The sequence below is a fragment of the Mustela erminea genome, chromosome 17 (assembly GCF_009829155.1).
Source record: "Mustela erminea isolate mMusErm1 chromosome 17, mMusErm1.Pri, whole genome shotgun sequence".
Lineage (NCBI taxonomy): Eukaryota > Metazoa > Chordata > Mammalia > Carnivora > Mustelidae > Mustela > Mustela erminea.
Genome location: NC_045630.1, coordinates 63,959,231 through 63,984,873, shown reverse-complemented (window position 1 = coordinate 63,984,873; position 25,643 = coordinate 63,959,231). Strand labels below are relative to the sequence as shown.

At 41.5% G+C, this 25,643-nt stretch overlaps 1 protein-coding gene across 3 annotated transcripts in view; it reads left to right on the top strand.

The window, feature by feature from the left end:
* Positions 1 to 25,643, top strand: part of DDR2 (discoidin domain receptor tyrosine kinase 2) — a 150,673-nt gene that overhangs the window by 114,921 nt on the left and 10,109 nt on the right. For all 3 annotated transcript variants that reach the window (XM_032317313.1, XM_032317314.1, XM_032317315.1), the window contains 13 exons: positions 460 to 562; positions 1,997 to 2,228; positions 2,537 to 2,684; positions 3,067 to 3,172; positions 7,027 to 7,210; positions 10,985 to 11,228; positions 14,628 to 14,690; positions 15,462 to 15,592; positions 18,137 to 18,347; positions 19,772 to 19,995; positions 21,222 to 21,349; positions 23,618 to 23,809; positions 24,083 to 24,317. In XM_032317313.1, coding sequence (XP_032173204.1) covers positions 460 to 562; positions 1,997 to 2,228; positions 2,537 to 2,684; positions 3,067 to 3,172; positions 7,027 to 7,210; positions 10,985 to 11,228; positions 14,628 to 14,690; positions 15,462 to 15,592; positions 18,137 to 18,347; positions 19,772 to 19,995; positions 21,222 to 21,349; positions 23,618 to 23,809; positions 24,083 to 24,317 — 2,201 coding nt within the window. The remainder of the gene's footprint in view (positions 1 to 459; positions 563 to 1,996; positions 2,229 to 2,536; positions 2,685 to 3,066; positions 3,173 to 7,026; positions 7,211 to 10,984; positions 11,229 to 14,627; positions 14,691 to 15,461; positions 15,593 to 18,136; positions 18,348 to 19,771; positions 19,996 to 21,221; positions 21,350 to 23,617; positions 23,810 to 24,082; positions 24,318 to 25,643) is intronic.

Below are 25,643 nucleotides of genomic sequence, written 5' to 3'. Positions count from 1 at the left end.
TAATTTTGTGCTATCATCTACCTAGAAAAAAGAATGCTTTGGATCACAAGTGGTACCTAGTGACTGTGAAGATGATTCAGCACAGTTGGGAAACTGGTTAGAAGTGCACATCTTCTCATAGGGAAATGGGGGGGCATGAGCTTATTACCAAATAAAAGGATAAATCAGCACACTGAATTATGTTACATTACTTGTCAGATTTTGAACCAAAAGATAGGTGTGGCTGAAGGTCAGTGCTCAAGGGATTGGATGCTAATAAGTTTGGAGGCAGGGTCAGGGAGAAAAGCCTGAGAGAGTCAGGGTAATCAAACTGGGGTCATAGAAAGGCTTTGAAAAATTTAAGCCCCCTGTTTCCCTGTCCAGCAATCAATTATGTTATTCCTAAAAGGGGCAGGGGATCTTCAGAAATAAGAAGAAAAGTATTTCCTCTCTTTTTTTCTTTGGTTTCTCTTGGTCTAGCCATATGCCGCTATCCTCTGGGCATGTCAGGAGGCCACATTCCAGATGAGGACATCACAGCTTCCAGTCAGTGGTCAGAATCCACAGCTGCCAAATATGGAAGGTGAGGATGGGTACCCCAAGAAAGCCTAAATCCTGAGTTGGGTACATTTTCTGACTCAAGGGACTCGGGAAGAAGGGTGGTATTTAATGGGACCTGGGAGGCGTGAGAGAAGAACATCAAGTGGGCCTGTCCTGTTCTGTATGTTTTCAGAAAGAGAATTCAGGGCTGGGTGCCATGTGCTGGTCTGGCAACCCCATCCCAGTCACAGGGCCTTGCATGGCACTACCCACAACAGATGGGTTCATTGATATGCAGTGGATTTGCTTTACTCACCTTCTCACTGTGAGCAACTACAGGAAGCTGGTGACAGTGTAGGTAGGGGAAGATGCAGATGAGATAGGACACTGGGAACTAGGGGACTCAGTCCTCCTCTCAGTGGGTGTCTGTGAAACATCACTCACAGTGCAAAACATGAAGGCTTTCAGCATATGATGAGGCCTCCAATAAATTCTTCCCTTCTCTTAAGGATACCTCATAGAAGGGCCATCCTCATCCATAAAGATTATGGTGGGTTCCTAGTGGCCTAAGCAGGGGTCCTCTAAAGCAATGAACTCCCTTGTCAAAAACTAGTCTGCTTGTTAGGGCATAATCCTCCTCCTCCTGGAATCTAATTCTTTTGGTGTAAAGTGTTGATTTCTGTTAAAATGGAATCACCCGTAAGAAAAGCAACCTCAATAAACCTTCCCCATAATTTCTTAGTATGTGAAAGATGAGAGTGATGGTTGGTGGGGTTGGAAGAGAACAGTGATGAGTAGGTGACATCTGTGAGAAAAGGGACATCTTAGGGAAGAGGGAAAGTGGTAAGAGGCTCCCAAAATAAACCTTATACGGATTTCACAATTTTGTTCACTGGTAGCTCAGCTTGGAGGTAATAAAATGAAAGCAGATTATTTACTGCTCCCCTGACACACTCCTGCCCCTCACTCTCATCATGGGTTCCCATGGCTTTTTGCTGGGCTGCCATGCCCATCCCGTTGGTTAAAATTCCATTGCATTACATAACCCACACTGGGGATCTTATGATCCCTCTCTCCTCCTTCCTATAACTTGATATCCAAGCAAGGAGTGGCCACCCTTGTTATGCTGGGACTGAAAGTGGAAGGGGGTGGTAAAATGACTCATGGGGGAGTATAGGGTAGAAAGGGTTTCATTTCCCTTGAGGTCTTTAAATCAGGATGAGAAATAAAGACTAAATCTGATCTGAAGGCCTCTAGGCCCTGGTGGTAAGCGTCTTTCTCAGTTTCATAGTGCCCCAGGGCCAGGGGACTGACCACAGGTGGTAGCAGTCAGGCTTGAGGGGAGACCCAAAGAATCTTTTTAAAGTGGGGCTGCAGCCTTTTCTCTCCCCTCAGGACAGGGCAGCTGCTTGCTGTGGATTGGTAAACAACCCTGGTTTCATGGTTTCTCTTTGTCTTCCCTACCCTGTGTCTCAAGGCTGGACTCAGAAGAAGGGGATGGAGCCTGGTGCCCTGAGATTCCAGTGGAACCTGATGACCTGAAGGAGTTCCTACAGATTGACTTGCACACCCTGCACTTTATTACTCTGGTGGGGACCCAAGGGCGCCATGCCGGGGGCCATGGAATTGAATTTGCCCCCATGTACAAGATCAATTACAGTCGGGATGGCACTCGCTGGATCTCTTGGCGGAATCGGCATGGGAAACAGGTAGGAAGAAGAGACATCCAGACCCTGAGATGTCCAGGACCATATTTTGACTTAGGCTAGAAGAGGAAGTACACAGGCTGTCTTGTAGGTATGTGCACACACAGACCTGGCATGCCCTTGTCCATGTGGGACCGAGGATGAGGGAGGGCAAGGTGGGAGGACCAGGAGGAATATCAAGGTCGCTGAGAAAACTGAAAGGACACATTCTGCTCCTTCGGTTCAAAAGAGAGGGTCCCTGAAAGGGTTGATGAGGGAGAGTCAGCATAACCTGATAGCATCTTCCCCCCCTTTCTCTTCTCTTTCCTCAGGTGCTGGATGGGAATAGTAACCCCTATGACATTTTCCTAAAGGACTTGGAGCCACCCATCGTGGCTAGATTTGTCCGCTTCATTCCAGTCACTGACCACTCCATGAATGTGTGCATGCGGGTGGAGCTCTATGGCTGTGTCTGGCTAGGTAGGTTTCCAGAGAGAGAGAAAGCTTATAGATCTTATTAAAAACCCCAACCCCTGGAAAATAAAGGCAAACAAGTCAGAAAGATATGGGATTAGTCATCTCTGGAGTGAAGGGATTCCTCTAGGCTCGAGCCAAGAAAGGACATTGTTCCTTCACCAGCGTCTGGTGCTCTATACATTAAATGATGCAATCTGAGTCATTTCAGTGACTGCCACTGAGGAGTGCTCCTTGGCAGTGCTCCCTTTGTGCCCAGATTGAGTTCTGTGCAGATGCATTGAACAAGATTTCACCCATGAAGTCTTGTGTAGCTCCCTGGGATAGTTGGTCTAAGCAGTGGGTGCCTTTCCTTCCTAAGGCACTGACACACCTGTTTCCTTGGCAGATGGCTTGGTGTCTTACAGTGCTCCAGCGGGACAGCAGTTCGTACTCCCTGGAGGCTCCATCATTTACCTCAATGATTCTGTCTATGATGGAGCTGTTGGGTACAGGTAAATTCTGGGAAACTTTGGTTATCAGAATGGAAAAGTGGCCACTAGAAGAGAATAGCATTTTATTATGGTTTTGGATTAATAATTAATCAACTGGTCAACCAGCTGGTGTTTATTTAGACTCTGTATTAGGCATTGTGAGATAATTTAGATGAAGTAAAATAGGGACTCTTTATTTGCAAGGAACTGAGGTCCTAGTTTGGGAAGACAGGGGAAACAACAAATTACACAAAGTGAGAACTGAAATTGTGGTATAGTTCTAAGAATGGTTATATATATATATATATACACATATACATATATATATGTATATGTATATATACAGGACATATGGTCTGACACAAATAATGGCCTACTTATAGAGATGAAAGACCAGAGAACTGAAGTTATAAGTATACTAAATTGAACAGGTCAAGAGGTTCAAGAAGACTGTACCCCATAAATGGAAATGCTTTGGAAGTCATGAAAAGGAGACTTGTAAGGCTTATGATAGACAAGGAGAGTTTCTAGGATGATATGATTTAGAGCGGAGGACGTGGGCAGAAAAGTGCAGAGGAAGGGGAACAAGGCTGAGGACAGAAATGGTCTGACTGTAGCAGAAGCTCGAGCTGGGAGCAGCAAAGACGGCCAGTGTAGTCCTGAAATGGGCCTAGGGAGGGACATGGTGGAGGAGTCGGACACAGTAATAGGGTTGGATGAGAGATGTTCCTCCTATATCACTTCACTCTGAGCCTTGCCACTCTTATTCTAGTCCACTTTGACACTTTTCTCTCTCTTAGCTTGGTCTTTGTCTACAAAGATTGCGCCTGCAAGAGAGATTAAGTCCAGACTAGAGAATGGAGATTTCTAGTGGTTGAGAGAGGAAGAAATTAGTCTCTGGAAGGGGAGTGAGGGATTACAGGACGTCCATTGTTTTAGGTGTGAAAAATAAACTCCTGTCCTCCATGCCTCCCCCCACCCCCCGCAGCGCCCCGGCAACTGCCATCCCCTCAGTGAAGACCTGACTCACCCAGTATTTGATTTCCAGCTACTTCCTTTCCATCTGCTTGGTCACTGTTGTTTTCTGTTCACTTAAACTGTATGGGCATCATTTCATTCAGCCACTCCCCAACTGACATTTACTCAAGGTATAGAGGACATTGAGATCAATTGAATCCATTTTAGATTCATAAATCTTTGCTAATCCACTCTTGCTACCTACAACGAATTTGGCCAGACTTGGTAGGTATTCAAAAATATAAGGAAGTCCTGGATCCCACCTTAAAGAAGCTCCCAGTTAGGAATGGGGACTAGGGCAGGAAAGTACAGCACTAGGAGTGAAAACACCTGGATTCATGGCATGAAAGTTATTTCCATTTGCTTAAGTTATAAAAATGTATAAGAAAATCATTTTTTAAAGGTAAAGTGCTAAATACATGTAAATTTTATCTGATTTGGAAAACCAGCAAAGATATGATGGAATAGCTGAAACTAAAGTGGGCCCCAAAGGATGGGTAGAACTTTCATAGGTAAAGAATCTTGAAATGGCATTTGAGGCAGAGTGCATAGCATAGGAACAAAAGAATCACACTTAAAGTTTGGGGAAATGTCTGCTAAAGATCAATCATTTAGTTAATCATCAGCGATACTTATGTAGCAAAATAATAGATGAGAAGCATGACTGGGCAGATGATGTCGTATTTTGGAGGAACTTTAATGTCAGGGCCAGGAAGAAGAGGAGGAGGGGGAGTTGTTTTTTCTTCATAACTATAACTATCGACAGGACAAGTCATTGAAGATTTTTAAAGCTGGAGAAGGACAAGATTGGAACTGTGCTTTAAACAGATTAATCAAGCAGCTCACAAAGGTTAGATTTGAGTCAAAAGAGGAGGTGATGGGGGACATTTTCTAATTGTGAACTCTGTCCAATGAAAAGAATGAAGGACTAAGGCCAAAATGGTGACTGTGGGAATGGGAGGAGGAGACATTCACATAGGGACCATTTACAATCTGACTGGGTTTAAGTGTGAGACAGTTGGGTGAGGAAAAGAGGTAGATGAAACCTTGGGTTGGCATTTATTCATCAGCAGTCATACTTTGGTACATATGGTCTCCCAGGCACTTTCACTGAGCCATTGGTATGAAAGATTATAATGGGCAGAAATGGGAAACGTAGGTGAAAGATTTAGTTTAGAAAGGGGTGGTGATGGATTTAGTTTGGGATATAAATTTAAGGGAATAGCAGGACATTCAAATGGATAAATAAGGCACTGTTAACAGGGAAGGTAAAGAGGAATTGCAGAGATTTCAACACAGTCACTTTCCACTTGTTAACTGAGATAGTGAGGTTATCTCTATGGAGTGTGCCTGGGTGATGAGGTGTAAGCTACCTGATTCAGAATCTCGGGAATAGATAGTTTTAATAGTAAAAGTTACCTTTTTACAGAAGTAATACATGCTTGTTGTAGGAATTCTAACAATCTAAAGGATATGAAGTAAACCGGGAAAGTTTCTTTCCTTACCCATCCCCATTTGATTTAATTTTGACTAAAAGAAATTAATTTTTCATTTGTGGTGCTTTTCTTAAGTTTCATGGGGATTTATTATTATGGGGACAATGGGAAATATATTTATTGCAAGTAAACTTATGTTCTCCTAGCCTTCTGATCTGTAGAGAGAAGAAAAAGATGGCAAATCCTTGGAAGGGAGATCCAGGCTCTGGTCACTGTGGATAAGGCCAGTCAAATTTTATAATTTGCCCAACATTTTTCAATGAATAAATAAATTTAAAAGTGCATCTGTAAGGCTGGCATAATCACTCAATTTTTCTTTTGTGAATCCACAACTTATACATAAACTCAAGGGGCACATGTATTATTGCTTGAGGGTGAGTATCCCAATCTCTTCATTTGAGAGACTCCTGACTTAACCGTTTGAACTTGGCAATGCAGAGCATGAGGACAGTGAAGTCACAGTGGATGAGTTCTTGCTCTGTCTCTCCATAAAAAGAAGGCCAAATAGAAACAGAAAGCTAAAAATAATAGCCAAATTAACATAAATACACAATCATCCCACATACCAATCAAGCAAAGCCTTACAATCAGAAGTGGAAAGCATGCCAATCTAGAAAACAAGACTAAATCCAATGCCTTAAACCCTCATGTAATTCATGTGTTCTATTCTATGAATCTGTGTCCTACCAATTTAATTAAAATTACATATAAATTAGTATTTAAGTTTGGCATGGATGACTTTTCCCCCCTTTAGTTTGATATCAAATTGGAATGTTGGATGTGGGGTAGAAGAGGGCATGGCTGGCTTCTGTGGAATTGATTCACTGAAAAATGACAACATACAGTCAAAGGAGAGTCAGAAAAATTTCCAACAAGCTCTGGGACTATTTATTGAGTGATGGTCAAGTGCTACTACCTACTGTGGTGTTCATTCTATGCATCTATCCATCCATTCATTCATTTACTTGTTAATGGATTAATTAATCAAATGCATTTGATAATACTGAGTTAGTATATAAAAACATTACATTCAGTCTACAAGAATAGGTAAGGATGCAATAGGTTATAGAAAGCTTTTCTTATAAAATGATAAAATATTGTTTAAAGCTTGGTTACTAAAGCAGTAAGCATTAAGTATTTTGTAAAATTCATTTCTATGAAATTCTTTGTTCTCCATTGATGCAGGATAAATGCATTAATGCTATAAAATATACTGGATTTTTCATAATTCTTCAACCTTCAAGATAATCAACTCTTACAAAACCCAGGGTGAAGAAGCTGGGAATAAAAGCTCTTCCATGAATATGCAATTAATTCCAGGTTTCTTTCTCCCTTTCCTTTCTCTTCCTTTGGCCTGAGCAGCATGACTGAAGGGTTGGGCCAGCTGACAGATGGGGTATCTGGCTTGGATGACTTCACTCAGACCCACGAATACCACGTGTGGCCGGGCTATGATTACGTGGGCTGGAGGAATGAAAGTGCTCCCAGTGGTTACATCGAGATCATGTTTGAATTTGACCGAATCAGGAATTTCACGACCATGAAGGTCAGTGGTGTTAGGTGTGGTGGAACGTGTACAAAGAAGCCAAGATAATGGTGTAGTGAAAAGGCATGCTAGAAAGAACCTTGGGTGGTGTCAGCAGAACTGGATTCAAATTGTTATTTTGCCACTAATGAGCTACATGCATTTCCAAATCACTTCATCTCTGGGCTTCTTGCTTCATTTATAAATAAGGGGGTTAGACTGGGTCACTATTTCTCAATGTTTTCTGTTATTGTTCCAACATCAACGTCTACATACCATTAGGCACAGTGGGTCCAGTGTCTAGAGCCCACAATACTTTGAAGGCCTATCGAAATGTTTTAACTTCTTTTAATGTCAGGGGGAAAAAAAGAGCTTTTAGGGTCAAACATAATTTTCATCTGTTTTAACGACACAATTTCAAAATACAATTTTAATTTTTTATGGAGGGAGGGGCTCACAAAAGCAAAAGTAAATAGAACCCATGGAAATCATTTTATGGCCCTGCCCAATGTTCCTGAGGGACATGCTTTTATCAGTAAGGATGGCTCATTGCCACTCTAATTTTCAGTGGAAGGATTGAGTATTTTGTATCTTGTCTTTGAAATGACTTTCCACATCTACCCTGTTTCTTCTATTCCGTGGTCACTGAGAAGTCATGACAGAAGGCTCCACACTCTTCTGTTTCCAGAGTTCTTTGTTTCCTATCTCTTGCAACAGCATATCTTCTGTCTGGTTGTCCTACCAGATTTCATGCTCCTCCAACCGGAGCTCTAAGCTTGAGGAAAACTGGGGCTTAACAGTGGAAAGTCCTTTTGTTGAGTGTAAGGGAGACCCCTGAAGTTTTTGTGGTCCATGTATAACTCTTACTGGTTTATTGAGGAGCATGAGAGGACACCAGGATAAGGCCCAAGAGAGTGGGCATGTGAATTTGACCTCACACATGGACCCCTGTTCATCTGTTATTTCCCCTCTTCATAGACGGGTACAGAATATTAATGGCCAACAGATTGGTGATGCTGCCTCTAACTAAATCCTCTTGGGATGATTTGCCATTCAGTGGGGGGAAGACACCATTTATTTGCAAATGGAGATATGTAGGATGAGATGAGGACCCAGAAGAAGGAAATCTTTGATATCATTAAAATTTGTTATTCTTGGCACAAACTTGGAGTCAAAGAGGAAATCCATGTCTGTTATATTACCCTCATATGTTAATGTGATAATATCTCCTAACTGGCTTAATAGCTATTAGTTAAATGAGCAAACGTTTAGGTTGAGAACAGAAGGATCAACACGAGCCCATCTGCCCTTATATTGTTCAAGGATGGCTTCTTAGCAGTTGTAAAAATGTAAGTGTGTGCAGTTGTGTGTCTAACACTTATCCTTCAGAGGGTTTTCTGGAGGGGGGAGGGGAATACACATAGTGCTAAATATCTAGCTCCAGGGAAAATTTATTTCTATCGCTGAATAGTGAGGTACCCACATGCACCTAAGAACAAATGTATCAATTCACAAAAATATATCATTGGGGTAATTTTTAGTCTCACAAATAATAAAATGTATTTTAAACTCTCCACAAAGTTTTAATATTTAGTCAATAGACCTTGATCTCCCTGAGTCCCCTGTAGCTCTGTCTAATTAGTTTATCATAGGTCAGAATTATTCAAAAGTGTATTCTGCAGTAAGCAGGTACCAGAATCTTCTCTATCTTAGAGTCTTTCCTCTTGAGGCCAAACAAGTCTCTAGTGTATTTTAATTTTTCTGAGACAAATAAAATACAAAAAATGACTTACAGGTTGCTAACATCTTCTAGAAAGTAGTTATTGGTTTCTAGGCAAATTACTGTCATTTCCCGTGTCCCTTAAATACAGTCAAAATATTCTATTGAAGTATATTACTGTCCTTTTAAAATGTATCGTATTTATTAAATAAATGTGTTAAGTCCACAGGGGAATGAAATTCTATACTATTTATTTGCATTCCAGGAGAATTCCCAAAACATCTGTAGGAGAGATTATTACCTCCCCCACAGGCTACTTATCCAACATTTTGCAGATTGCAAAAAAATCTGAAAAATCTATTGAAGCTGTAGATGGTATTTTTTTAAGATTCTTTTTTCTTAGCTTTGCTCCATTGACTTGCGCTCAGTAAACTGGAACAGCTAATTCATCCCAAGGAAGATACTAACAGATGTTTTCATCGTTAAAACATTTACAGGAAAATCCAAATGGAGAAGTCAAGGCGACTTGTTCCATTTCTGTGTGGTGTGGTATTGGTGAGGGCAATGGACTAGGAGTCTAGGGTTCTAGACTCCACTCTGTTTTTGACTGGCCACAGGCAGGTCATACCTACCTGAGCACTAGCTCATTAAGAAATAGAGAGTCTGAGTAGGTGATTTTATTCTATTCTTTTTTTTTTTTAAAGATTTTATTTATTTATTTGACAGAGAGAAATCACAAGTAGGCAGAGAGGCAGGCAGAGAGAGAGAGGAGGAAGCAGGCTCCCTGCTGAGCAGAGAGCCCGATGTGGGACTCGATCCCAGGACCCTGAGATCATGACCTGAGCCAAAGGCAGCGGCTTAACCCACTGAGCCACCCAGGCGCCCCAATTTTATTCTATTCTTTCAGAGTATCTCTGCTCATTTCTTCGAGATCATAACATTTCTACAACCTTTGCTGCTGTTTCTTTAGCTAAACATAAATTCTGAATGGTAGTCCTCTAGTTGCCCTCCAGAACACAGAGGAGGGTATCAAAGACAGTCGAAGGCTTACAATGCAGGCAGGGCCTAACCAAGACATTAAAATGCAAATAGCAAATATCTTCCCAGAATGGCAATGAGACATTTCCAGCCTATGAAGTCTTTTAATTCAGGGGCTTGAGACCAGCACAGCTCCATTTTCCATGTACAACTGAGCCAGTGGAAATGTCAGTGAACAACCACGAGGGACCTGACCTAGTTACAAATATGCACATTCCATTTCTGAAGGATGTTGGGCACACCAAGGTGCTCCAGAGGAACTGTTGTGGGATCTTTGTTTCTTAGGACCCTTTTACAAGCCATACAGATATCCTGGTGAAAGTGTCAGGGCAGCGGGGAAGAGAATGCAAGCTACTTTCTGAAAGACCTTCTTTTCTCATCTCAGAAAATATCCCTGAGGAAGATTCCATGTCCTCATCAGAATGACATTACCTGAACTGAACTTCGTCAAGACAGATTATGAAGTCTTGCGTCTCTGGCTGAAAAATGCTAATACGCGGCCCTTGACATGAGATTTTTAAAGAGAGAGATGAAATCATTTTTGGAATGTGTATTATTTCAGGTTTCTCAGTTAAACCTGTTGGAAGGAGTGGACTGGTTTAGAATGTACCTGGGAAGAAGGAAGTTGGAGGGTGTCCCCTTAACCTCAGTTCAGAACAGTGTGTTTCTGAGTGAACAGCCAGTTAGTGCTAGGGAGGGTTAGAGACTTGGGAGTGTTAAGGGCAAGGAAGGCCCCTGAGAAGATGCTGGTCTGACCCTCACTTAACAGGTGAGGTGACAGGAAATGAGGTGGTTGGGGGCACACAGTTGCAGAGAGGTGACTGGGGAAGCCACACCGTTTTTAGGGGGCCAGACCAACGTCTCACAGCTGCTGTGAAGAGGATGGAAGAGCAAGTCCGAGAGACTGCAGAGCTAGTCACCAAGAGCGGAGCTCAGAGAAACGGGCAGATGGAGGATTTTACCAGATTAGGTTGCCCTGTGTCCCTGCACCACTTGTTGGTGTCAGCCTATCCCTCACATGCCTCCTTCTCTGCCAGGTCCACTGCAACAACATGTTTGCCAAAGGTGTGAAGATTTTTAAGGAGGTGCAGTGTTACTTCCGCTCAGAGGCCAACGAGTGGGAACCGAACGCTGTGTCCTTCCCCCTCGTCCTGGACGACGTCAACCCCAGTGCTCGCTTCGTCACGGTGCCCCTCCACCACCGCATGGCCAGCGCCATCAAGTGCCAATACCATTTTGCTGATACCTGGATGATGTTCAGTGAGATCACCTTCCAATCAGGTTGGGAGCTGGGGGGCCTCCTGCGGAGGTGGGAGTGGGGTGGCGTGGTGAAGGAGGCAGGTGCACCCTGGAGCTGCTCAGTGGGTAGGTGTCTGAGGAAGAGGGTTGCACAGTGGCTTCTCACTGGTGAATAGAGAAATCTGCATGACTAGAATATTTACTGGGCTCTCACATATTTATTTAAAAGGCATGTAAATTAAAGGATGAAAACATGAGAGCACAATGAGTTAAAACTGTATAAATTAAGCCAGTTAAGGGGAATCACACTATTAAAATATTTAAATGAAAATTTCCAAATATACACAAAAGTAGAGAACAATGAGCCTTACCAACCACTCTCAGCTTTCCAACTACTGATGTTGTGACTGTCTTTCATTATTTCTCCATTTTCACTATAATATTTTAAACAAATTTGAGACATTATTTGAGTTTATTACTAAAAATTTGAGAATACATCAAAGAAATAACATCTTCTTCATAAGCATCATGCCTTGCAAGCATAAAGCAATATAAAATCTAACAACATTTATTAATGATTAATTCCTCAATATTATCTAATAGGCTGTTCATGTTCAAGTATCCCTGATTGTCTAATATCCAAAGAGTTGGCTTGATCAAATTCAGATCCAAATAAGGCCCTCTTGGGGGATTTCCTTTATTATATTCCTAAGTGTCTCTTTTAATATAAGACAGTCCTTTTAAAAAAAAACCAATCTGTTCTGGTTTGGCTGATTGCTTTTTGTGATGTCATTTTCTAGAGCTTGTATCTATTGTCATTCCTGTAGATGGGCAGTTATATCTACATGCTAACTTGATTCAAGTTCAATACTTATTTCTGTAAAGAATTTTCATAGATAATGCTGTATCCTTTTAAAAAATTTTTTAACATATTTAATTTAGCTGTGTCCTTTGAACATCATCATAGATAATGCTATTGAACCTCATCGTGGGGATGTAGTGTTATATCCTCTCACCTTTTGTGATGCTAAGATTGATTTCTGGGCTCAGGTTATCACCACAAACTGGTGACAACTGCTTGAGTTATTTATTTTATTAGGGCTTGCTAAATAGTGATTTTCTAGCTCTTGCATTCCTTCTGCATTTATCGGCTGAATTTCTTCTGACTAGTAGAACTGTTCCTCATGCACTTGCTTACTCTGAGATAGAGTTCACATCGGAAGGGCAGGATACATGATTAAATTTTTTCTCTTCATCGATTTTTAGAGTTGATGCCCTAGCAACCTTCAGTAATGTCTAAAGAGGTTTTTCATGTTTGCTTTTCATACTTGTTTTGCTTTTTAGTATCATTATGGACTCATTGCTTTAAAAAAAAATGAATTCCGTATGTTTAATCAGTTGCAATTATTAATTCTTTCTGGTGCTCACACTGTCTTACATTTGATCAGAGCACACACCTTTAAGCTGGCTCTGTGTTCTTTGGATCTGATCCTATAAGCCTTTGATGAATATTTTATTTTCTGGAAGAACAAAATTACGCACGTTCTTTTTGAACGTTTGTGTTCCAGAAATGAAGCCAACCATTTCCTTAAGAAGTTGCGGTTCCTTTTAGCAGAGAATGGTGCTTAGAGACCACAAATTGGGCAGTAAGGATTATATTGAGTGCTGGAAAGTTAAAAGGCATTTGGGGCATTGTCTATACCACTGCAGTGTAGATGGGGTACAAAACCCACACAATAATTTTTAGAAAGATGCTCAAAGTGATACCAACAATAAGTGACCAAGAAAGAGGTCAGTAGAGAGTGGCTTTTTAACAATCAAAAGAGTGAGTCTTGCACTGGACCTGGGCAAAAGTATAGGTGAAAAAAAGGCAAAAGAGACTAGTATAAAGATAAAGCAGAAGACCCCATGTTTCCGATTTAACTTTTATTTTTTTAATTTTTATTTATGTATTTGTTTATTTATTTATGAGAGAGAGGAAGATAAGCAGAGGGTAGGGAACAAGCAGACTCCATGCTCAGTGTGGAGCCCAACATGGGGCTCGATCCCTGACCCTGAGGTTATGACCTGAGCTGAAACCAAGAGTCATATGCTCAACTGACTGAGCCACCCAGGCGCCCCTGATTTAATTTCTAAAAGAAGAAAATTTAAATATGGTTTGCTCATAACATGTCCTGACAAGGAAATAGAACATCTGTTTAGAAAAACATGTTTGCTGCCTCAGTGTCTTCTGTTATAAAGATTTAATTTAAGAATAAATGGATTGATTATTTTATATGGAGCATTTATTAAGATCAGAGATTTAGATGTTCAAAATCAGTGTCATTACATTGTTTTAACTAGAAGACCACAGATTCTCATCCAGCCTCAGGGGTCCTATTCCCTTGGCAGAGTAATTAGTATACTTACCTCATTATATCCAATTGCCACTATGGATTACAGTTCTTGACTCCTTGGATCTCTTGAGTTTTATTTATTTATTTATTTATTTATTTATTTATTTTAAAGATTTTATTTATTTATTTGACAGAGAGAGATCACAGTAGGCAGAGAGGCAGGCAGAGAGAGGGGAAGGGAAGCAGGCCCCCTGCTGAGCAGAGAGCCCGATGCGGGACTCGATCCCAGGACCCTGAGATCATGACCTGAGCCGAAGGCAGCGGCTTAACCCACTGAGCCACCCAGGCGCCCGGATCTCTTGAGTTTTAAATCTGATGTCATGATAATGTTCATTTCCACTGGAGCCTGAGAACCTAACACAGAAAATTACATGTGGATGTAAGCTACCTCCCAATCTGCATAATTTAGTTCTAAGAAGAAGAAAAACTAGGACTTATGGAGAACATGCCCCTTAAAGGGAAATGCATATTCTAATTCTTGACCTCCTTGGTTACACAAATCAAAGGGTGAAATGAGTTGCCAACGTCAATATAACAAATACATTTTGGGCGTCGAGTTTTAGAACATGTATCAATAATCTACCTATAAGGGTGAAGTCTTGGTTTATAAATTAAAGGGCTGGGTCAATGAGCATAGTGAAAACAACTTAATTTCCTTGAAGGAAAGAACCTCTTAGCACTATGTCTGTCCCATGCCTGCATACCCATCATGTTCTCTCCATTTTACAGGTCTGACTTCCTGTGTATGTTTTATGCTAATGTGTGGTCACAGCTCATTGAACCACCATTTCTTAAACTTTCTTATACCATCCCACCTTGTACCATTTAAACAAACACTTTACAGAAGAAGAATTGCCCTTACTGTCTAGATGAAGGGTGATTTTTTTTTTTTTGTATTTAGAATATTCTATGAGTTCATTTTTAAGAAAGGCTGATGGCAACCCACTAGATTGATTTCACAGTGTTCTGGGTCACAATCTATGACCTGAAAAGCAATACTTAGTTGTCTTCTCCCCAGCTCTGACTCATGCTTGTTTTATAACAGATGCTGCAATGTACAACAACTCTGGAGCCCTGCCCACCTCACCTGTGGCACCCACAACCTATGGTATGTGTGATATCTAGTTATAGAAGTTAAAATTGAAGGGACCTTCTACAGGATGAAAAAGGGTGGGGATTTTGCAAGGATCCGACTGTGTGGGAGGCTTTATACCAGGTGGCTTTGGATAAAGGGTGGTTCTGGAAAGGTAGGCTTCAAAGTAAACAGCCCAAACTCACTCTCCTTACTGCCGGCTCATGTGATTCTTCAGCTAAAGCAGAGTCTGGAGTTGTTCCAATTGTTTCATGGAATTTAGGTAGCTTAGAATGGAAACAAGGAAAGGGACATTTCTAGGTAAGACCCATAGTGGGGATCGCAATGAATGGATGGAAGCCCATTAAATGAAATGGTATTCTCTCTAATTGGAGATATATGCAGAAGTGTACCCTGTACTTCAGATGGTCACTGGCCATATGAGTCAGCAATCTGGGAAACACACAATATTAAGTGTCTCCAAAGGAGATTCCTCACCTATTTTTCATGAGGTGTGATTGTGAGCCAGTAGACCTAGGCTGTGGAATAAAGGAGCAAAATTTGGGCATGAATGGAAAACCTCTCCATTATCCAGTCTGATACATGAGGAGAAGGAGGCATGTACAATGGAGGAGCAAAGGCATACAAGAGTAGCAAGACCAAAACTAAGCAGAAGTATTAAGGTGGCATCTTGTGGGATTATCTTGGAAGGAAAATGTTCTACCTTTCTGTCTCTAGTCCAGTCTGTCATGCTTTCCTTGCCCCATGAGATGATGGTGTTCTCCATCTTTCTCTTCCTGGTCACAGATCCAATGCTTAAAGTCGATGACAGCAACACACGGATCCTGATTGGCTGCTTGGTGGCCATCATCTTCATCCTCCTGGCCATCATTGTCATCATCCTCTGGAGGCAGTTCTGGCAGAAAATGCTGGAGAAGGTGAGGAAGTGCAGAACAGTCATGGTATAGGAAACCGCTTCACCCTTGCCTAAGCTACTGTTACCCAAGGAGAAAAAGGCAAATATAAGACCTTGTAAATACTTAGAGTGTTAACTGAGGCCACCAAGAAGCATGGGAGTGGTGAAGCTTGGTGCTAAAGAGAGTCAGAAAAGAATAAGCTAAGCCCATTTTCTCATATTTAGAATGGGGATTTTGGAAGCTCCCTAGAAAACTCAGAAAACTATTCCTAATCCATTCAATCTCAACTCAAACATCTCACTTGAAGGTTTTGATCCACTTTGGAGGATCGAAGTTCATCTTTGCACTTTGGAGGGGAGTGCATGCATCTATATTTTTTGAAAAAATTAACAGATGAACAACTCATACATATCTGATAATGCTGTTCCTTCTCTTCTGTTACTGTTTGCGTGGGTGTTTGTGTGTGTGTGCGCGCACACACACACGCACAGAAAAACATTCAACCTCATCAATATCCAAGCCAACTTTTTCATAGTCCTATTTCTACTTCTTTATGGATTTGGAGTTATGATTATGCATCTTTCTGGGCCCCTCCTCAGATTTGCTTTGTCCAGTCTAACTTATCTGAGTAATATTTACACATTTGTCTAACATTTGACAATCTGCAAGGCCTTTTTTCACATGTATTATTTTACTTGGACCGTATTGAATAACAGTGAGCTGGGCCCAGTGGTTGTAGTTAATGCTTTTTCTGTTGAGAAAATGTCATTTGTGCAAGGTCATACAACTGGTATCCTATTTTCTATGCTCATTCCAATTGTCAGTCTTGAAATTTGTAAACTTTTTTTCCTTCCAATATAAATCTATTCCACCAAGGATAGAATATGTATGACTTTTCTTGGCTTCTTAAGCTAGATAGCAATTCTCTGGGCACTTCTGCTAAGTATCTGATGATCTTGGGGTCTGCTGACGGTTGAGTGTTTCTAGAGTTGACCATGGAGATCTGCACTGATCAATGAGTTCAAATGGATGTTGGACTGAGAGGTTTTAGAAACTCTGAACTGTGAGGCTGTTCAAAACCTTTCTTCTAGAATGCTGGAGCACACTGGGTATCTAAATTCAGGGTGAGGGACAACGAAGAGTGCTGGTGGTAATAGAAGCTGGTGGACTGAAGGTTCATGGGATGGCTTGAAGCTGATGTGTGTCTTACTGAGTATCTCGTTATGACTCCATTTTAATTGGGAAGAGGGAATCTGTGTTATTTATTCTACGACTGTTTTTCTCTTCATTGGAGCCAGAATTTGCCATACTTCTCTGGGTCTTTCTTCAGAGTCTGATTAGAATATTTCCATGGGCTGGAAGAGGAGTGTTGGATTGGAGACCCTTCAAATAAAAGGGAGGGCAACAATTTTGCCTTCAAATACTTAACTTGGTCCTTCAAGAAATTCTTTCTACCCTGCATATCCTAGTAATAAAACTCCAGATGCTCTGGAATGGCACAAGATTTTTTTCCCGGTGACAGATGTGTGTGTGTGTGTGTGTATGTGTGTGTGTGTGTGTGTGTGTGTGTATGTGTGTGTGTGTGTGTGTGTGTGTAAAACCCTTAAGCATATCTATATATTTCAAGAAACATTAGTCAGAATAGCTTTAGAGTAATCAATATTTGTAGGATCATTTTGGTAGTGTCCTTAACATTTTTCCTTTGCGAGAGTTAACCCATATTTATTGAGTACCTACAATGTGCTGGGTTCCATGGTCAGTATTGGGGGTATTACTGCAACAAAGGACTTTTCAGTCCAGGGAACAAAGTAGATATCTAGGTCTCTCCATTGAGCATTCAAAGTGTGTTTGTTGGAGTGGGATATTTTACACGTTCAAATCCAAGTAGTCACATGTATTCAGATTCTGGCATTTTCCTCTGGAAGGAGCAGGTATGTCACATTGGATAGGATGCCAGAACGATTTGTTATTTTATTCTTTTTCTTCCTTTATTAGGTATAATTCACCTCAGTATCTCCAGGGATTTCCTTTCCCATTTTTATAGCCATTTTATTTTTGATTAGTAAAAATGCTGGATCGAGGGCATATTACCCTAACCTGCAGTGCCAGACTATTGATCCACCATGTAACAGTGAATTTGTTGAATGAATGAACATTTTAATGTGTCTACACAAGATCAAACCAATTAAGGGATAAGTCTGCAAAAGCCTATTATTTAATAGAACCTTGAAAACTGCAAGATTGAGAAGATCTTTCATTGGTAACTGGTAGGTTCTCATAGTGTCAGGTAAATAATGCTTATATTGCTTCGATAAAAGTTAATGAATATTGACAACACGGAAGTTAGGGGTGTCAATTTCTGCCTTGAAGCAATCAATGAAGGATTATTCTAAGTTTCTATGACCCAGGCATTCGGGGAGCCAGACTACACCCCTGTCACTTGCGACACTTGCCGAGTTGAAGAGTAATAGAGAGACATTCCACCCAAGTGGAAGGCCTGGGTCTCAAGAGGAGGAAACCCCATCCCCTTTGTGCCAATATGCCTTCCCCATCCTTCTCGTTCAGGCTTCCCGGAGGATGCTGGATGATGAAATGACAGTCAGCCTCTCCCTGCCCAGCGAGTCCAGCATGTTCAACAATAACCGCTCCTCGTCGCCAAGTGAGCAGGAGTCCAATTCCACTTATGATCGCATCTTTCCCCTTCGCCCTGACTACCAGGAGCCATCGCGGTTGATACGAAAACTCCCAGAGTTTGCTCCAGGGGAAGAAGAGTCAGGTGAGGATGACACCGTGGCAGAGAATGAGGGAGATGTCTTGACAGGCATTATGAAGGTGATGACACTTATGACACTTGACTCCTACTCACCCAAATCTGGTTTTTGTCATGAGCAGTCCACGTTTCCCTGAGAAGTCCACACTCTCTTTCTAGATTGATCTGCTATTGTTCCTACCCCAATCTGAGTGCCTCTGAGGTGTTTAATCACATAGTCGGTGTTTAAAGGGACTCTCAGGTCAGAAGAGAAAGAAAATAAATAAAGGGTGTCACTAAAGTGTTAATGCCAGAAGAACCTAAGCAGTCCAGCTAGTCTGGTATCCTCATTGTCCATAGGAAGAAGCTGAGGAGGCCCAGATAGGCCACTCACCCAATACCAAACATCATTAATGGTAAATTCAGGACTAGCATTTCACCTGGAGAAAATAAACTAATGAAGCTAAAGACATCCTAGAATTCCCAATTTTCTGGCCCTCAAGAGTTTATCTAATTTTTGTTTATTTCTCTTTGGTGGAAATTTATTTGACTAATACAAGATCTCTTACAACAGCAAATATTTCTTGCCTTTCTTCAGGAAAAGTACTGCTTTGGTAAAACAGGGACAACTGATTCACTTCCAGTGGTTTTCTTTTTTTTTTTTAACGTGCTGCAGAATGACATCAGAAGGGATTCTGGGGTCATCACTGAGGCTCAGAGCAGCTTTTCCAGAAGGTCAGCAACTGAAGAGTGATGCAAGTCAGTAAAAGAACTTGTGTTCAAGGGAGAGCCAGTTGGAGGAGCAGACAGGACAGACTGGGAGCGCATAAGCTTTTCAAGGGGTCTTTCCAAAGGAAGCGAGGAAGCTCACATGTATTCATGGCTCAGTGGAAAGCAAACATTGAAGAAGCACACTGAACTTAGGGAATTGTGGGAAGATAGCAAGATAGCAAGAATAAACTAATTTATTTTAGACTAGACTAAAGTAATTTACCTTTTTTCTAAAGTCTTAAAACATCTCCCCCCTCATATTTTAATTTTTTGTAAGGAAAGGTGTGCTTTAAACTAGATCGTCAGAAAGCTATCTAATCCCTAAAGTAGGTTGTTAAACCAATGATAGCATCTTAAAGAAACATGTGATGAAGTCTTCCAACTTTAATACTACTGCCCTTATGTAACACGAACTGTCCTCTAGTTTCACCATGATCCCCTCAAATTAGTCAAGGAGGTGGTTAATGATCACACAGTTTGAGAAGAAGAGAGAAAATGATGTTCCACATTCTGAAGGCCACAAGAAAGAGTCTCTAGGGGAACCCTTCTCTGAGTGAGAATGGCGTGGAGTAGCATAGGCTGTCTTCAGGGCATGTCCTAGCCTTCCTCTCAGATTTTCTTCCTGGAAGGATCTCCAAAGATGCCCCTTGGAGTCAGACTCACTGCAGGTGTCTTCCCAGGCTGCAGTGGCATTGTGAAGCCTGCCCAGCCCAGCGGGCCGGAGGGAGCGCCCCACTACGCAGAGGCTGACATTGTGAACCTGCAGGGGGTGACCGGAGGCAACACCTACTCAGTGCCTGCTGTCACCATGGACCTGCTTTCAGGGAAAGATGTGGCCGTGGAAGAGTTCCCCAGGAAACTCCTGACATTCAAGGAGAAGCTGGGAGAAGGCCAGTTCGGGGAGGTAAGTTGAATCTCCTCGTGGGGTCTCTAGTTCTGGGTATCCCAAAGATAGTAGTTGAATAAAAATGGCCAGGAGAGCAGGAAAGTACCCCTTCCAAAGTGGATTTGTACCAGAATGTCTCCTTCCCTCATCTGTCCTTACCTTGTCCTCTAGAAGGCTGGGACTGGGTCCACCTCGCTCTTGTGAAAGAACTCACAAAGGTTCCTGGGTCTTCTGACTTCTGTATAGGAGTTTTTAAAGCCAGCAAGTCACTAGACTTCAGATATCATGAAAAACACTCAGTATTTTCAATTTTTTTTTTTTTTACAATAAGTTGCAGAGAGGGTGGGGACGAGTAAGATGTGATCATCTTTGATAAACTGTCCAAGAACATCCCGCTACTTGATAGCCACTTTGTTTTCCTCCTTTCCATGGGAGTTACGTGTAAAGTGGTCAAAAACAACCTCGCCCCTGACTTGAGTCCCAGACTCAGCCACGAGGGGATGAATTGCCAATTGAGATAAGGAGGAGCACTCTTCCCGGTCACCCTCTGAGCGATGCATGTCATAGTGACTTTGCACTCTTACGTCAGTCACGTGAACCTTCTGAGAATCCAAAGCCATGATTTAAGTGGCAACAGGAGCCCTTCAATGGTGCCATCTGAACTCCAGATGAAATAGAAGAACGTGTTCTCGGTTTTCAGTGTGGGTGGCACGCTTTGCCCTTGCATGGGTTTGGTGTTGGTGGAAGGGTTCATGGCATCTTTTCGAGATGTCATTCCGTTCCCGGGGTTGAAAACACATGCTCATTATTCTGTTACTCATACGTAGGCGTTACTTGTAGTCCTAACGCCACACTAAGGGACTACCTTAGAGAAGAAATTGCCATCTGTTTCATATGAACCAGTAACTAAACTTCCTTGAATCAAAATGGGAGCATTTATGCTGAGCAACATTTTATAGTGGACTCTACTAGAATAAAACGCTATGTTGTAGATTTGTTCACATATTTAATGTTCCAATCAATGTATATATCTTTTATAAAGTAGTAACATGTCATACTAGCTGGGTTTTACCCCCTGTTTGTCTCGGCTATTTGAAGTAAAGGTATGCTATATGTATCTTAACAGTTTTTGATGATTTTGCTTGAGTTGTAAGAGTTAGTTTATCTCCCGAAAATGCCCAGCAAGAGTACTGAGCCATCTTCAGGAGAAACGATGATGCTGAGACTAGATGACTTTTGTCTAGGTTCATCTCTGTGAAGTGGAGGGGATGGAAAAATTCAAAGACAAAGATTTTGCCCTAGATGTCAGTGCCAACCAGCCTGTCCTGGTGGCCGTGAAAATGCTCCGAGCAGATGCCAACAAGAATGCCAGGTCTGTGGTCCGCATTTTGAATTTTCCTTTATGTATTTCACCTTCAGGATCAGGAACAGTCCTCGAAACCTGTGAGCAACCTTTTTCTTTTGAGATGGGAAGGCCTGTGAACTGCCTCACCTTTCGCTCTTGTGCTCTCATTTTCTGATGGGCCTGTAGTCCTCATCTGGCTTCGCTATCTCTGGCAAACGCAGATGTCCGCTTTCCATTGAATTAGCTACATGTTGACTTCCAAATTCCCTTTGTACAGAGCTGTACTTCCCAACACACACAACAGCCCAAATATGTGCTCCTTTGACCATGACACACAGACGTACTCCTGAATGTCATTACCGCCTCCTGGCTGACTTCCTTGTTCACACACAACTTTCTTGCTAAGTCTCCTCTGTTCTCCTTTATTTGCATCTCTATTTACTTTCTTATTCCTTTTTTTTTCTCTTTTGCTTTTATGCTCCTTTTCCTCAATGCCCAGCAACCCCCAAAATGAGAAGCTACCTCTACTTGGCAAAGTATCCATGGACCTCAAAGCAAAAGGATCCTACAGTCTTTTAGCAGTGCCCCAAACTGGCTAATAGTCTCTTGGATCCTTTACTACGTAAATTGCAGTTTCCAGCCACACTCTGTTGTCTGACAGCCTTTCCGTTACAGTAATGGTGAGTTAATCCTCACCCAGAGAGGCATGCTGGTTGAAAGCTGGTTGTCTCTGTCTCAGAAAAGTTTGTACATCGGGGTAGCTTATGTATTTCCCCATTTGTGTTGACTTGATTTGTCTCACTGATATTCAGAGTGAAAGAAAGCTTATTATCCCTCTTCCCCAAATTATTGGAAATTCCAAGAATGGTGGTAGTTTCCACTGTCTTGCAGAGGACAGGATGTGGAATGAAGAAGAAAGAAAGTTGAGAGAACAGAACTGGAATTTTAACTGTGAGAACCTCAATCTTAAAGACTTTAGTAAGCATGAAAAATGACATCGTCTGAGTCCTTTAGAGAGGAGGAATATTCTTAATATTAACCTGGGCACACAATTGAAGAGAGTGGAAAGAAGAAAAAACATAGGATATAACAAAGCCTTTGCCCATTGTTTTGGTTGGTGAAGTTTGGTGTCCCTTCACCTATGCTTACTGCAATTTAGCCGTGAAGGATGACCTAGACTCTGTGCTCCCCAAACTGTGGAAATCCCTGATTTTGAGTAGAGGGGGGAATGAAAGAGGGGGCATATCACATCAGGAATGCATTGATTTCAAGGGTTTTATATTGATACAGTATGACTCCCAGTTCAGGGTTGCTAGAAAACTCATAGGAGTTTACTAATTGATCTGCTCTGATAGTTTTAAGAATGTGGGCTAGTGGTCTTACTTACAAATATTGTTCTTGGGAAGGTGAGAGCCCATTTTTTTGACTGGAGGGAGTGGTCACTAGGTACTCAAATGGCTCCAGTCTTTGCCAAGTGAGTACTGTTTTTGAAATGATACCACATTGCCACCGTGAGCTTTGAAAAGCTCTGCTTTGACCAGACTCCTCAGGGTGTGTTGTGATGGACTTCTGGTATGTCCTGTACTATGAACAGTCAGTATGAGAAAAATAAAGATGCACGAGATAAGGGGCCCCTGGGTGGCTCAGTGGACTAAAGCCTCTGCCTTTGGCTCAGGTCCTGATCCCAGGGTGCTGAGATAGAGCCCCGCATCGGGCTCTCTGCTCAGCAGGGAGCCTGCTTCCTACTTTCTGTCTGCCTGCCTCTGCCTACTTGTGATCTCTATCTGTCAAATAAATTTTTAAAATATCTTAAAAAAAAAAAAGATGCACCAGATAAACCAGAGGATGATTATTCACTTTATAAAAGATTTCTTTGCTCTATTAGTAGAGAGGAGTCCATGGCTTTTACAAAGGTAAATACCCCAGTGCACTTAAGATAGCATATCCAGGGAAAAGTTTCATTTTGCAGACTTGTTTTTAGCAGCATATATTTGATTCAGCAAATGGTAATCACTTTCTATATGGTGGCCCTTTTGTTGGATTCTAGGGATGCATATGTGAGCAGGTCATGGTTCATGTTCTCAAAAAGATTGCAGTTGAATAAGGGTGCATCCTATTCCGGGGTATGTAGAATAAGATAGTTTCTAGGTACCAACTTCTCTGTCCTCTCAAAGGTTATGCAAAGGGAAACAAGCCTCGGGATAATGGGTAGGACTAGGCTTTGCTGTGTCTTCTTCCCCCTCTTTTCTCTAACCCTGGCAACCTCTGGGTTTACCTATGTCTGTGTCCTTCAAGGAATGATTTTCTTAAGGAGATAAAGATCATGTCCCGGCTCAAGGACCCAAACATTATCCGCCTCTTAGCCGTCTGCATCACCGACGACCCTCTATGCATGATCACTGAGTACATGGAGAATGGAGATCTCAATCAGTTTCTTTCCCGCCACGAGCCCCCCAGTTCTGCCTCCAGCAATGCACCCACTGTCAGGTAAATATGCCAAGTCTCCTAGCTCTACCCTGTGTTTGTGGCACTAAACTGGGCTTTGAAGACTGGGAACCTCAAACATTCAAGTTTGTCAGTATTCTGGCCTGGTGGGGAATAATGGCACCACTGCCCTCTGGGGGAAAGCACAAAGATTCACTGAGAACAGAGAAGGGATGTTGAGGTCAAAACTCCAGTTCATTGGTACCACCTGTAGAACGTATGCCTCTCATGGCTTTCTCTTCCCATAGGCCACTTTCCTCTTTTTTTATTCCTCAGTTATGCCAACCTAAAGTTTATGGCTACACAGATTGCCTCCGGCATGAAGTACCTTTCCTCCCTTAATTTTGTCCACCGAGATCTGGCCACACGAAACTGCTTAGTGGGTAAGAACTATACCATCAAGATAGCTGACTTTGGAATGAGCAGAAACCTGTACAGCGGTGATTACTACCGAATCCAGGGCCGGGCAGTGCTCCCCATCCGCTGGATGTCTTGGGAGAGTATCTTGCTGGTGAGTTCGTCACTTTTTTTTTTTTTAAGGTTTTATTAATTTATTTGAGAGAGCAGAACTAGAGAGAGGACCCATGAGTTGGGGGGAGGGGAAAAAGGAGAGGGAGATGCAGACTCCCTGCTGAGCAGGGAGCCAGACATGGGGCTTGATCACAGGACCCTGAGGTCATGACCTCAGCCGAAGGCCAACGCCTAACCAACTGAGCCACCCAGGTGTCCTAGAGTTCCTCACATTTTTAAGCACTACCTCAGCAACTGACATGTAGGCTGGTGCACGTGGCACATAGAGACAAATGTGAGACAATAGGAAGCAAACAATAGACGTTGATACTTTCTGACTTGAGATGATTCACTTTGGTGAATTAATTACTATTTCTTTTTTTAATTACTATTTCTTAACACTTGCCTATTTCTGCTGATAAAATGTAACATGCTTACTATAGAAAATTTGGAGAAAAGATTAAAAACATACCTATCATCATAAGGGATTTAGTATCATTTTTTTCTCTCTCTTTTTGACATACCAATTGGTCTTCATTAATTTATTAAAAAACCTTATCACTTAAAGAAATGTTATCCACAAAGAATATTTTTCTTCTCTATTAACTTCATAACTATATTTCTAATGAATTATTTAGACTGATGTCTATGTGTTTATTTTAATGAGTATTACTATTTATTTTTTATTTTAAGTTCATCATTCTTTCCTTTATAATTATTATTCAACTCTTGGTATTCTGGACCAAGAGTGCATGATTTTTTTCCAGATGTCTCTCTTGGAGGTATTTTTTCTGACCTTGCATATTTGAGACATTTTATTGTTGATTTTATACCACTTAGCTGATTTGTGGAATTATTAGACTTTAAACATTTACTTCCTACAATGGCGTGTACCTGTAATTTTGTCTTTTGTCATTTAACATGGCAGAGAAAAGCCCAAGAGCAATCTAGCTTTGTTCATTTATAGTTAATCTGTGTATTTCTTGTTCATATTCTTAAGGGATTCATTAATTAAATTCAAAGAGAAAAAATATATATAGTTATCCCCTTTCTCTCAGTAAGATAACCATTATTAATATTTTGGCATATTTCCTTTGTGGGTTGTTTTCTATACATACGTTTGTGTGTGTGTGTATATATGTCTATGTATGTGTGCATATGTACATACATGTATGTGTGTGTATATGTGTATATGTGTGTATTTATGTGTGTATATACAGTAGTCTCCCCCTTATTTGTGGGGGATATGTTCCAGGACCCCCAGTGGACACCTGAAACTGAAGATTTTTTCCCCATATATACATATCTATGATAAAGGTGTAATATA